Source organism: Ambystoma mexicanum, chromosome 5p, assembly GCF_040938575.1.
Source record: "Ambystoma mexicanum isolate Mex_15411 chromosome 5p, UKY_AmexF1_1, whole genome shotgun sequence".
NCBI classification, from domain to species: domain Eukaryota; kingdom Metazoa; phylum Chordata; class Amphibia; order Caudata; family Ambystomatidae; genus Ambystoma; species Ambystoma mexicanum.
The window spans coordinates 1,364,116,713-1,364,129,644 of record NC_090930.1 but is presented as its reverse complement, the minus strand read 5'-3'; the positions used below and the strand labels follow the sequence as shown (position 1 = coordinate 1,364,129,644).

The 12,932-nt window shown below is 45.9% G+C and overlaps 1 protein-coding gene across 1 annotated transcript in view; it reads left to right on the top strand.

Moving 5' to 3' along the window:
* Positions 1–439: 439 nt before the first annotated feature.
* DNAH5 (dynein axonemal heavy chain 5) overlaps positions 440–12,932 on the top strand; it is a 4,235,244-nt gene continuing 4,222,751 nt past the window's right edge. Inside the window, exon 1 of the mRNA XM_069613779.1 lies at positions 440–835. Coding sequence (XP_069469880.1) covers positions 689–835 — 147 coding nt within the window. The 5' untranslated portion in view covers positions 440–688. The remainder of the gene's footprint in view (positions 836–12,932) is intronic.

Below are 12,932 nucleotides of genomic sequence, written 5' to 3'. Positions count from 1 at the left end.
AGATTTTCCTACTGATAGAATTTTCTGACAGATAGTAAAAAATGACATTACACGCACAAAGAATAAAACGAGGTTGAAACTTCCTCCTGCTCCATGTATTGATTTCACAACAGTTATTCACCCTCATTCTCTCCAGTGCTTCTACTGCAGTTTCCTAGACGAGTCTCACAGGGAGAACAGGACAGACAGTTCCCATAATGCGTTTTGCTTTTATGCAAATAGCCAGGCTTGAGATCAATGAAGAGATATACTGTGTTGCATGCCCTGGGCCCACGCCCCTTTCTTCCCACTGCTTCATCCCACCAAGGAGGAGGGTTCCACACAGAGTTCTAATATTTCTAATCTGCATTTCCCAGATTAATTGTAATTGTTTGTTTAATTTGTAGCACGCACTATTTAGCGCATGCGCTGTGTACCAGGAATTTCGGGGACACTGAATTTCATGCAACGCCGGTTCCAGGATGTGGAACAATAGAGATGTAACCCTAGAACGAAGAGGCAGGCTGAAGGGAGGGAGAACAGTGGTAGCCAGCAGCAGACTGGGACGACGCAAGGAGGATCGTAGTTTCCCTTTTCTCAAGGGTTCTTCCTTGTCTCCTTAGCAACCAATAAACAACAGTGCTAAGTGCTGGAACCGGTGCCGTAGTTCACAGGCTAGGAAGAGTGCAGGGGGGTACGATGCCAACAGATGGCCGGTGTCTCGACTAAAATGTTCATGGAGTTAGATAGCACATTGGCCCCAGTAGCGGGACTCCTGTTACCTTCGGCGAAGGTAGGCTTCCGCTGTAGGCACACACAGCCCGTCGCTCCTGTGGAGAACATCAAAGAGATCCAGGTAAGAGCTCTCCGGCGCAGGAATCCTCAAGTCTATACTGTGTTTACGTCGCTGTCAAATTATCGTACCTGCCCAAAGCCGCGGCCATAAATTATAGTTTATAGATCTCTGGATAGTGAAATAGTTTCTTGCAACCGGTGGTAGTGGTACACAGCTGGAGGCATGAGAGCCAGTTCAAACATTTGTTATGGTGTGTGCTAGATTTGATACTTTTGGACATTGGAGTACACGTGTGTGGAAAGGATCGGGGCAAACACTTGGCTCATAGGCAGCGTTAGTCTTTATTAAACAATCCTATACTTGCTAAGTGACTGTACCTAAAGCGGTCACCTGACAGCTCATGCATGCGTGTGGTCACGTGTGTTTCCATGTGACCTAGTTAATATAAGAAGGTGCAGTTCCTAGCATCAAACCCAGCTTGTCCGTGCAATCCCGGTGACAATACAACACAGTAAGCATTCGCACTCTCTATGCACGTGCTCGGTCAGAATTGTGAAGAAACGTGCCGCAAAATCATGGTTGCTTGCCATCCTTTAGTGTGAAACCATGCGTGACACACTGCATCCTGAAATATTGCACAATCTTCTCTGAGAGGCTGCACGTTAGAAGAACACACAACAAGGCGGCTGAGCTGCCCCCCTCCCTCCACCAGCCTATTTGCAACAAGCCGTGTTTAAACGGAGTATCTGTTTAATAAAAAAGGGAAAGAGGCGACGTTTGATCACACTCGCAACCCCTCCCTAGTGTTTGTATTTATAGGTTTATATCAAGCTTTATGCCAAAGCGCTTTACATTACAACAACACAAATACATTGTAATAAACAAGAAGCATAACATTACAAAGACATGAAACAAAGCATCAAAAACAGTATGTAGATCAATTTACCAAGGTCTAAAAGAGGAATAGAGCCGGGGAAGAAGATGAGATAACAGGAGGAGGGAAGGAGGGATGAGAGAATGGGGAAGAAGGGGGATGTAGGAAGGAGGAAAGGGATGAAGGAGGGAAATAGTGAAAGGAGGGGAGTCAGGACGGGTGGGGGTGAAGAAGGAAAGATTTCAAGGAGGCACGGAAGGAGGAGTAAGAGGAGATGGAACGGATAGAGAGAGGTAAGGAGTTCCAGTGTAGAGGGGCTAGGAGCTGAAAGGAATGGAAACGAGAAGAGGCACAAGGGGATGGAGGAACAGTGAGTAAGAAGAGATCAGTGGATCGGAGGAAGCGCGATGGAGAGTAGAAAGAAAGGAGAGAGGAAAGGTAGGGGGGAGCGAGATCATGAAGAGATTTAAAAACAAGACAGAGAAAGTTAAATTTAAGTTGGGAGTGAAAGAGAAGCCAGCAGAGAAAAGAAAGCGAAGAGGAGATGGAATCATAAGGTGCAGGAAGACAGAGGGTACGAGTGGTATAGGGATTTGAGGGGGGCAAGATGAGAGACGGGGAGTACAAAAAGGAGAGAAGAACAGTAGAAAAGACGGTTGAAGATGAGGGAAGAGATTAAGAGTTTAGTAGCATGGAAGGTGAGGGAGGAACAGATTTTGCGAACATTGAATGGGTGATGGCGACAGGCGTGACAGTTACGAGAAATATGATGGGTAAGAGAGAGGGTATCATCCCGGGAGGATAGCTTAACAGCAACGTGCGCGCCTTGGAAGCAAGACGACACGAAGCAACACAGGTTTGATCCCCGAGTCCGCGCTTAGAAACCTCTGGGTGTTTAAGCGCGTTATAAATACGCAACTAAGACAAAAAAAAAAACGATTACGCAACTGAAAAACCAAACAATTCCTTTAACAGCGCCTCGATGCCCGTGGGCTGTGTGAGCGCTTTAAAAATGCAAAATAAAATAAAGAGTCAAGGTGGAGGCTAGGTTGCGAGCAGAGGCAGAGATAGGGAGATTAGTAGGTGGAAAGAGAATAAAAGAAGGGGGAGACGGAGGGGCAAGCGCGTTCGAGGGGAAAAATAAAACTTCTGTTTTTTCAGAGCTGAGGGAGAGAAAGTGGGATGACATCCAGTTTTTAATAGCAGTAAGACAGGAAGAAAGATTAAGGTGGAGTTCGGGAGTGAAAGAAGAAAAGGAGAGGAAGAGCTGGGTATCATCTGTGTAGAAATGATGTGATATGCCGAAAGAAGAGATGATGGGGGTGAGAAGTGAATTGTAAAGTGAGAAAAGAAAAGGGCCAAGTACAGAGCCTTGGGGAACACCGAGTTCCAGGGAGAGAGTGGAAGAGGTAGGACCGCCCCAAGAGACAGCAAAAGAACAGTTGGAAAGGTAGGAGGAAAGCCAGTTGAGGACAAAGCCACTGATACCAAAGGAAGAAAGAGTGTTGAGAGGAAAGGGTTAGGGGTAAGGGGTATGGGGTGATCAACGGTATCAAAGGCCGCAGAGAGGTGAAGGAGGACGAGGACAGAAGATTGCTTAGAGTAGCGAGCAGTAAGGAGGGAGTTGAGAACGTAGGCGAGGGCAGTTTCAGTAGGGTGTTAAGGGTGGAAACCAGATGGTGTTAAGCTCAACATGGAAACTTTGAACTCTCAGAAAAACAAAGACAGCCCATGCATGGCCTATTCAAGAGAGGGGGAGAAATATACAGATCTATGGGAGGGATTTGCTAATTTATAAGAGCTGAAGTGGACTATGTATGCAGGCATCCAAAGGGCTTGTGCCACTGAAAGGCCAGTTAGGCCTGGGCAAGATCAATCACATGGTTACTGATTGATAGTAACTTTTTGGAGCCCTGAAATCTTTTCAGACACAACAGGCAGTCAGAAATAGAATGTATTGTTTTTAAAGTATTTTTAGTGGTTTTACAACATATTACTTATAACATTCCCAACAACCCCCCCCCCCTTCCTCCCCCATCCAGGAGTTTCCTTGTTCTTTTTAACTTCTTGACCGAGGCATGTCCTGTACCTGCTAATTAAACATGTCCAAGATCTTTATCTTGTGTGGGCACCACTGCTCCATATAGTCACTTTGGCGGTTTTCCAGGGTTTCACCCCAGTCGTCTCTGAATTTTTGGTGGGCCCCTTATGTGTTATAGGTTATACGCTCCATTGCTATGCGTGCCCATACTCTCCTTATCCAGTCAATGGTTTATGGGCGGGTGTTTTTGTTTCCATTTGTGGGCTGTTTCAAGCCACATGCCTATCAATAGGCTCATGAAGTTTCGTTTCTGCTTCTTGGTGAGTTGTCTGTCCTTGGGGTCCCACATCCCGCACAGCCACACTTCTTCTCCTACGGTCCCCATTGACAGGAACATTGATTTCATATGTGCCTTGACCTCTTCCCAGTATTGCTGTAGGTTTGGGCAGGCCAACAATACGTGTCGCCAGTTCCCTTCTCCTCCACATCCCCTCCAGCATTTGTTTGGGGTGTTCCGAAATATTTGGTTGAGTCTTTCCGGTGTATAGTGCCATTGAAGGAGGGTTTTCATCCACATCTCTTTTGGTTGTATCGCCTTTGTAAACTTTGGTATCATTTTCCAAATGTGTTCCCAATGTCCTCTGCTGATGGTTTTCTGTAGGGTATTTTCCCATCTTTTGATGTATGTCCATTTTGTTTCTTCCTCTGAGGTATTTATGTATTCATAGGTGGATGAAACAAACTTTTCTGTTCTGGTGTGTGTCATTATGTAAGTTTCAAAGGGTGTTAATTCCCTTGTTTCTGCTTCTTTTATTCTCGGGGTATCTAACCAGTGGTATAATTGGTCGTACTTATATTTGTCCTTTGTGTTAAGATTTAGCAGCGTTGTGCAGTCTGCAAACGATCTTATGTTTTGCTCCTGGTACATGTCTCCAACCATCCTACACCCCGCCTCCTCCCATTTATGGAAAGCTCTTTTCTCCATTCCTGGTGGGAATTCAGGGTTTCTGAGCAGGGGCATGAAGGGAGCCGGATCTTTAGTTAATGTACCTTTCTGTGATGCCTGATCCCAGACCTCCAGGGTCGCTTTCATTATTTCCCTGATTTGTACATTTGTGTGTCTTTGTTTCTTCCCTAGTCAGAGCAGATGTCTGGTGGGCTTTGTCGCCACCGCTCTGTCTTGTGCCACCCATAGTTTCTGGGAGTTGTCTGGTATCCATTCTTTCAGTACCCATAGCTGGGCTGCTTCGTAGTACTTTTTAAAGTGTGGGAGTGCACATCCTACTTCGTTTCTTGGGGCAGTAAAAACCGCCTTTGATACTTTCTGGGTTTTCCCCTGCCATATATAGGCCATGGCGATATTCGTTAGAGCTTTGAAGAAAGCTAGTAGGATTTTAATTGGTATGGCTTGGAATAAGTATAACAGTCTTGGTAATATTGTCATTTTAATTGCCGATATCCTGTCTCACCATGATATCGACAGGGGGTTATATCTCATCAATTCCCGTTTTATTTGCTGTAGCATTGTGGGGTAATTCTGTGAGTATATGTCTTGGATTTTCCTGTCAAAGTAATTCCTAAGTATTTCACCCCAGTTTTCGCTACCTTGAGATGTAGTTCTGAGGCTACCCTGTGGATTTGCGCAGTGTCACCTGCCAGTGTTAGTATTTCTGATTTCTGTCTGTTGATTTTCAGGCCTGACAGGGAGCAGAATGCCTTGATTTCTTGCATTAGAGTTGGGAGAGAATTCTCCGGTTCCCCCACGGTCACTAGCATATCATCTGCATAGGCGTCTATTTTGTGGGTATGTCCTGCCATACCTATGCCTTTTATTTCGTTACTGTCCCTTAACCGTGCCAGAAGTGGTTCCAAATATATCGCATATAGGAGGGGGGGCAGCGGGCACCCTTGTTTTGTTCCTCTCTTAATTGGAATTATATTAGAGAGGCTTCCGTTCACTGCAACTCGTATGTTGGGGGAGTTGTAGTTTGCCTTTACAATCTTTATATATGTCTCCCCTACCCCCATTTTCCTCAGTGTGTTAAAAAGGAGTGACCATTCGACGCAGTCGAACGCTTTTTCTGCATCCAGGGCCAGTACTATCGCTGGGATTTGTGTTATTCGTGTTTTTTCTACCAGGTGGATGATCCTCCTAATGTTGTTGTGTGTTTGTCTACCCGGGACAAACCCGGATTGGTCCTGATGGATCAATTTCAGGAGTACTTGTTTGAGCCTGGAGGCTAATATTTTGATGTATAGCTTTGCATCTTGATTTATCAGGGCTATCGGACGGTATGAGCTAGAGAGTCGTGGATCTTTCCCTGGCTTGTGAAGCACCAACATCTTTGCCTCATTCATGGATTGAGTGACATTTCCCTTATCCCTGAAGGAGTTGAATAATTCAGTTAGGGCCAAGGGCAAGTATGTCTCTGTATGTCTTATAGAATTGTGCGGTAAAACCATCTGGGCCTGGGGCCTTGTTCCTAGGGAGGTCCCTGATTGCTAGCAGGACGTCTTCCTGTGTGATGTCCTCGCCCAGCATTTGTCTATCTAGTTCCGATAGACTTGGAAGATCTACTCCTCCTAAGTAGGTTTTTTGTAGCCTCTCGTCTGGTAGATCTGACCAGTATAGGTGCCGGTAGAATTGCTCAAATATGTTCCCTATCTCTGTTGTCTGCGTTTTCTTTTGTCCTTTATCATCCACCAGCGCCCTTACCGTCCAATCCTGTTTCTTCCCTCTGAGTTGCCTGGCCAAAAGCGTATCTGCTTTATTAGCCTTTATGTAGTACCAGTGTTTCATTCTTAACAGGTGTCTTTCCGTTTTTTTTGTGTGAAGGGAGTCTAGTTGGCCTTGGATATGTTTGAGTGCTTTTTGCAGCTTTGGGGTTGTTTTCTGCGATAGTTCTGCTTGGAGTTTTGCTATGTTAGTCTCTAATTCTACTTCCCATTGGGCATTCTGTTTCTCCCTTTTTGATTCTTTAATGCAATTAGGTGTCCTCGGGTAACTGCTTTTAAGGCTTCCCATTGTGTTTCTTTGGAAATTTCTGGCAAATTTTTCAGGACTAAATATTCTGTGATGTGGTCCCGCAGTATGTTTCCTAACACTGGATCCCTGATTATTTCCTCTGGGTTGTGCCAGTTCCACAACCCTGGGGGTTTTGGGAGCAGGTCTATCTCGGCCCACAATGCGGCATGATCTGACAATGAGATGGAGCCTATTTCTGACTTACGTATCTTACCCAGTAGGCCCGTAGTGACCCAGAGATAATCTATCCTGGACATTGTCCTGTGTACATGTGAGAAGTATGTGAATCCTTGCTGTGTGGTGTTGGTGTGCCTCCATACATCTTCCAGCATTAAATTGGACATTTTCTGCTTTAAGGCGTTCAATGGGGTTCCCTGTCCCTGTTGCCTGGGCCCGGATCTATCGCGGTTTGGATCCCATGCTATGTTCAGGTCTCCTCCCATCATAATTTCCCCAGTGGCACATTTTTCTAATTTGGCTACAGCGTCTCTGAGGAACCCATCCTGTCCCGTATTGGGAGCATATATGTCGGCTACAGTGATGGGGAATCCATCAATGTTTGTATTGACGAATAAATATCTCCCCTGTTAATCTGCCTCTGTGTGGAGTATCTATAAATTTAGGGAGTATCGGATAGCTATCATGACCCCTGCTTTCTTTTCTTGTGCATTCGCCTGTATTATCTGGTTGCATCCTTTCAGCCTAATCTTATTCTTGTCCTGGCTTATATGTGTTTCTTGGAGCATGAGTATATCATACCTCCCTTGCCTTCAAAAAAGTTCCACTTTCTTCCTTTTCACTAGGGAGTTTAACCCGCGGATATTATATGTTAGTATTTTTATCCCCATTGTATCGTCTTGGAGGTTTATATCCCTATGAACTTGCCTCGATGTGGTCCCATGTATCTGTGTTCTTTCCCAGATGTTTCCCCTTTCCCCAACTGAGCAACCCACAACTTGCTCTTCCGTTGTCTCCCCTTCCCCCCTCCACCTCAACCTGGCTCTGGTTCCTATGACCGCTCTGGCGTTGCGCTGTCCGCGCCGTGCCCACAATGACTCAGGGATAACCTTTAGGGTATTCTAAAACCCTCTAATTTCCAAGTGTTGTCCTGAGTCCCCCCCCCTCCCTGGTCGCACCTGTGAATGCGGTGGTCTCACTCCTTCTGGAACTGCTGGTTGGTTGAGCAGGTTGGAGTGTCTCTGGGTCTCGGGAGTTCTGAGTTTCTTACGTATCTGGTTGCTTCGTCGGGCTTCTCACTCCTTTGTCTGAGGCCCCTTTACTTTCCTGTCGTTTCTCTTCCATTCCCAATCTGGTCTTTTCTGGGCGGACCTTTCTCTCAATCCTCTCTGGCTGATTTCTTCTTGTTCTTGTATGCCCAGTATTTGCTTTCCTTCCTCGCAGGATGTGCCCCTTCTTTGTTTATCTTCCCACATGAAGAGCAGACCGAATGAGAAGGTCCATTTGTATGTAATTTGTTTTGACGTTAGTTCTTTTACCACTTGACCCATTTCCCTTCGTTGCTGCAATGTGGACTGGGCCAGCTCCTGATAGAGTTGGATGTCTTCCCCGTTCATTTGAATGTGGTTCATTGTCCGGGCTCTCCGGAGAATCTGTTCTTTTTGTTGGTAAGAGGTTAGTGCCACCAGGACATCTCGGGGTCTTGCGCCGGGTTCTCCTGTCCTCTTGGGGCCCACTCGGTGTATTCTGTCTATTGCTACTTCCTCTTCCTCACCTGCGTCTAGGATATCCTTGAAAACCTGCTGGACTGCTTCTTTCCGGTCTCTTTCTTCCACCGATTCTGCCATATTCTTAATTCTTATGTTGGACCTCCTTGAACGGTTTTCTAAATCCTCGCATTGTAATTCTAGATTGTGGGTCCATCTCAGCAATTGTTCCTGGATTTCTGCCTGCTGTTGCGCCTCTTTGTCCAGATTTTGCGTGATTTTCTCCCAGGTGTCCGTCATTTCCCCTAGGGATGTCAACTCTGTTTTGAGCTCTTGTACTACAGATCTCATATCTGTTTTGATGGTCTCAAATTGGGCCTGCATTGTGGCCATAAACTGGGCCTGGAATTCCCCAAACCACTTTTTCATATCTTCTCTTGTTGCCATTTCTTCGGGCTCCATGTCTGATCCCGCCTTGTTGGTCTGTCCTTCATTTTTCTTTCTCGTTGAGATTGCAGGCGTTGCTGCTTCTGCGCCCAACAGTTGCGGCAGGCGCTGATCCTGCTTTTTCTGGGGCAACTGTTGGGTATGTTGCGCAAGTTTTCCCCTTAATTTGGACATAGGTGCTGGTGACCGTTTGGTTCCCCCCGGCTGCATGTCCTTGCTGCTTCCCCCTGATCTGTTTTTCCACCTTTCGTGGGTCTCTTTTCTTCTGCACAGCGTGTGGAGCATTATGGGTTTGACGCCCCTGATGTTCGCCACCCCGGTGCTGAGTGCTGCTGTTTGTGAGGTTTCTCCTCCCCCGGGGGGTAGTGGGGTCTCCTCTACCCCATAGGAATTGTGTCATATGGCTCTCTTCCCCCAGAGGGATTCAGCCTCCACAGTAGATTCTTTCTCCTGTATTCCTTTTGCGCCTGTTTACATATGACTTTTACGGTTTCCCTTCTTCCTCGCTCTTCTCCCCTGCCGCCCCCGCTTCTATGCCCCCTCCAAAGGCCTGTGTGTGATGTACCCACGTTGGTGTGCCCCCGTGGGCCATCTCCGTCTGTAGGGTCCGGGACCTCCTCCACTGCTATGCCTTCTGAATCTAGTTGTAAGGCCTCTCCTTATTCTCCAACTGCGTTTCGTTTCTTCCTTAGTTTTCTCGGTGTATGTCGGGATCACGTTTCCTCCGTGCCTCCTGGTCCCCCTGGATTCTTCTCTGTGAGCACGTCTCTTGGGGCTGCTTTCCCCGCGGGGGCCGCCCAAGTGCCTGGTTGCTCGCGGCGTAATGGCGGCGTTTGTGGCTCCACCTCACTATCCTGCTTATGGAGCCTTTTGCGCGATGTCTCCCGCTTCTCGTCCGCGGGCTTCCAGGGATGTTTCTTCGGCTCCGATTGCACTTTCTGGACCCCGGGGAAGCTCCGCCTTAGTTTTGCGGCCTGGGGCTCCAGTCATTGAGGGCTGCGTCCTTGTCCTCTGTTGCCCGCCGTCTGTCGTCGGGTGCCGCGAGCCGCTGCTCCTCCTCCCGGTCCCGTCTGTGGGGCTGTAATGGTCCAAATTTCAGTTACGCCCGAGGCTCTCCGCCGGTTCTTATGAGCTCCAACCTGCGGAGAGGGTACCAGGACCGTATCCCACCTTATTGATGGGCTTTATTGTTGCGGCCGATGGGGGAGAGGATGGAGCTCCTTTCACACACGTCCTCCCCGCGTCGCTGCAATCTTGGAATCCGAATTTTGAATATAAGATGTTATTAACCAATATGACAATAAATGTATAACACTTGCAAGGATAAATGGCTCCTTTGACCCTGGCAGGGTTTGAACTTGTAAACAGCAGTTTAAACAGTGATCACAGCAAGTGTAAAGCTTGGTGATCGATCTCACTAATATGGCTCAATGCCGTGATGTGCTGCTAAAGAAATCTTGGTGCATCATGATGGTCATTTACAATCCAAAAGGTCAGACTATCTTTTATCCTTCCTAGAAATATAACATTATGGCTGGTGAGTTTATTTTTATTTGAAATTTGTATTGTTTAAAGCGTGGAGCGCTGTACTGCGTGTGTTTAGCTAGCATTTGGGCTGGCATCTTTTGTGGGATCTGTGCATCAGTATGTGCGTCCATTGGAATTAGTCCTTGGTCAGGGGTTGTTGAAAGAGGTGTGTTTTGAGAGAATTGGAGAATTGTGGGGGCATTCCGAGCCCGCACCAGGATTGCGTTCCAGAGGGTGGGTGCATGACAAGAGAATGATTGTTTGCAGGTCCTCTCTTTGCGGGCGAGTTGAGATTCAAGCCAGTTGGTTGATTTGCTGCACGAGGAGTGTGCGTGCCACCAGATATGTGAAGTTTAGCCGCCAGGTACGCTGGTCTGCTGCTCGTGACTGCTTTGTAGATGATACATGCAGACTTGCAGAGTTGGGTGATACCTGATATAGTAAATTAAGCACTATATAACAAACCATTGAAAAGCGAATATTTTGGACTTTTCAATAGTGACATCCTTCCATATTGTCTGGAAATTCTCAGATATTCCCATCAAATATTGAGGTGCTAACATCATCTGACAAGTATTTCCATCACATGTCAAGATACACAAATCGTATGCCTTCCATTGCTATAAAATGATTGGTACTCATATTACATGACAGGTAGTACTCTAATGGACAGGCATTCAGCCAAATGCCAAGGTACCTCTACCACGGAAGGGGATGTCCATTAAATTCACAGGTGCACTGTTGCTAGTGATTACCATAAAACTGCAACTGAACCAGCGGTGCACTGGCAGGGGCAGCAACAGGGCAAGTGCCCCCAGGCTGGCAGGGCTGTTGCCCTATGAGCCAGAGCTCCAAAATGTAAAAAACGAATTGAAAAAGACGAAATCCTTCAGAATCTAGCCTGCCACAAAGGAACAGAGCGCTGCAAAGCCTGCACAAGTTCTGTGTAAGCGAGTGAGGCATTTGTCTTGATATAAGCAATGTTGTAAATGTGCTTGGGTGGCCCGCACACATGGGCCTCCACAGTGAGTGAGAGGGAGAGGATTCTTGGCTGCAGGGGAATGTTCATACTGCTAGTGGCAATGTATGCATTTAAATAACAGATTATGTGACCCTGGATCGTAATGTTGGCACCACTGCTACCCATACACCCTTGGTCTTTCACAACCCACAGCCGCTTATCACAACTCCTATTTGCCAGGAAGGGTCCATATCTTATTAGAGATTGCCCTCAGTTTGCTTCTGGACAAATGTACACTTGTGTCCTGGTGAATTTGTTAATCACCAGTGTGTCCATACAAAACGTTTAATAGCACAGTGAATAGCACCCATGGATGTTACTTATAGAGTGGTTATAGAAATGACTGTTGGACTATTTGTGGTACTTACAGTTGGACACAGTTGAAAAAAACACATAGAAAGATGTTATATTCAGGTATTACATATTAAAAAACTACAAACTAAGAGGGTAATTATGAGTTGAATGGATTTTTTAAAACCGCTGAAGAAGGTTACCAGCACCACCGGTGCTATTACTGAAAATCTGCCCTTCTCAAAGTTTAGCACCAGCAGAGGTGGTATTTCTGGAATACCACCACAAATGGCGGTAATGTTAAAAACTTTTTCTAAACCTTTCTTTTCAGCCATTTTCAGCATCAATGTGAAGGGAGTAGTTGATTATTTACAGTAGTGGCTTATATCAATACTGTTGATTTTGTTATGCATAAAAGCATACATTCTGGCCCTTTCATGCATTACGTGGGTAAGGTAGTGAGGGGAGGCAATCAAAGATGCCCACATTTTTACCCCTCAATATGGTCCTTTCTAAAAAAAAAAAAAAAAAACCTTGTCACTCTATTAAAGGTAAGGACCTGTGTTTCGTTTCTGTACAGTAAAATGGAAGATTTAAAAACATTTGGACCATCTTGTTTTTTTTGTCTCCACCTTGAAAATAGGTAAAAATAGGTGGATGTTCTGTAAAAACTCAGTCTAAAATGCCACTGCTTGTCATGAATACCACAAATGGTATTTGATCAAACCATGAATTGGGTGGATGGCAAATACTGTCAATTTTACTTTTACCCCCAACACTAAGTCTGTCACCATTTATCATTGTCTTGTCCAGAACACTATTCTCTTATGTGACCAACAAAAGACACACATACAAATCAAAACCAGATTCGGATATATAGATACAAAGTCACATGAACACATATACATCCTTTCACCTATACTTTACACTGTCACAAATACACTCAAACATTACCCCAGTCACAGAAACTGAAACGCACACATTCCACCTTATTTGAAAACACACATGAATACAATAGGTCGCTCTTGCTGCCTCACCACCACCAGGTCCAGGGCATATTCCCCTTGCAGTTCTCTCTGCTTCTGTGAGTTGATATATTCAGCTAACTTTCCAAGAAAGTGCAACTTGGGAGCACAAAAAAAGCCTTATCCCCTTCCCATCTCTTTTTTTGTTGCATTGTCTAAATACAGACCCCATAGGCTTAATTACTAGTAAGGCCCTGACCACGGCTTCTTGTCTTGTCTGGGAGAGATTGACTTGCAAATCA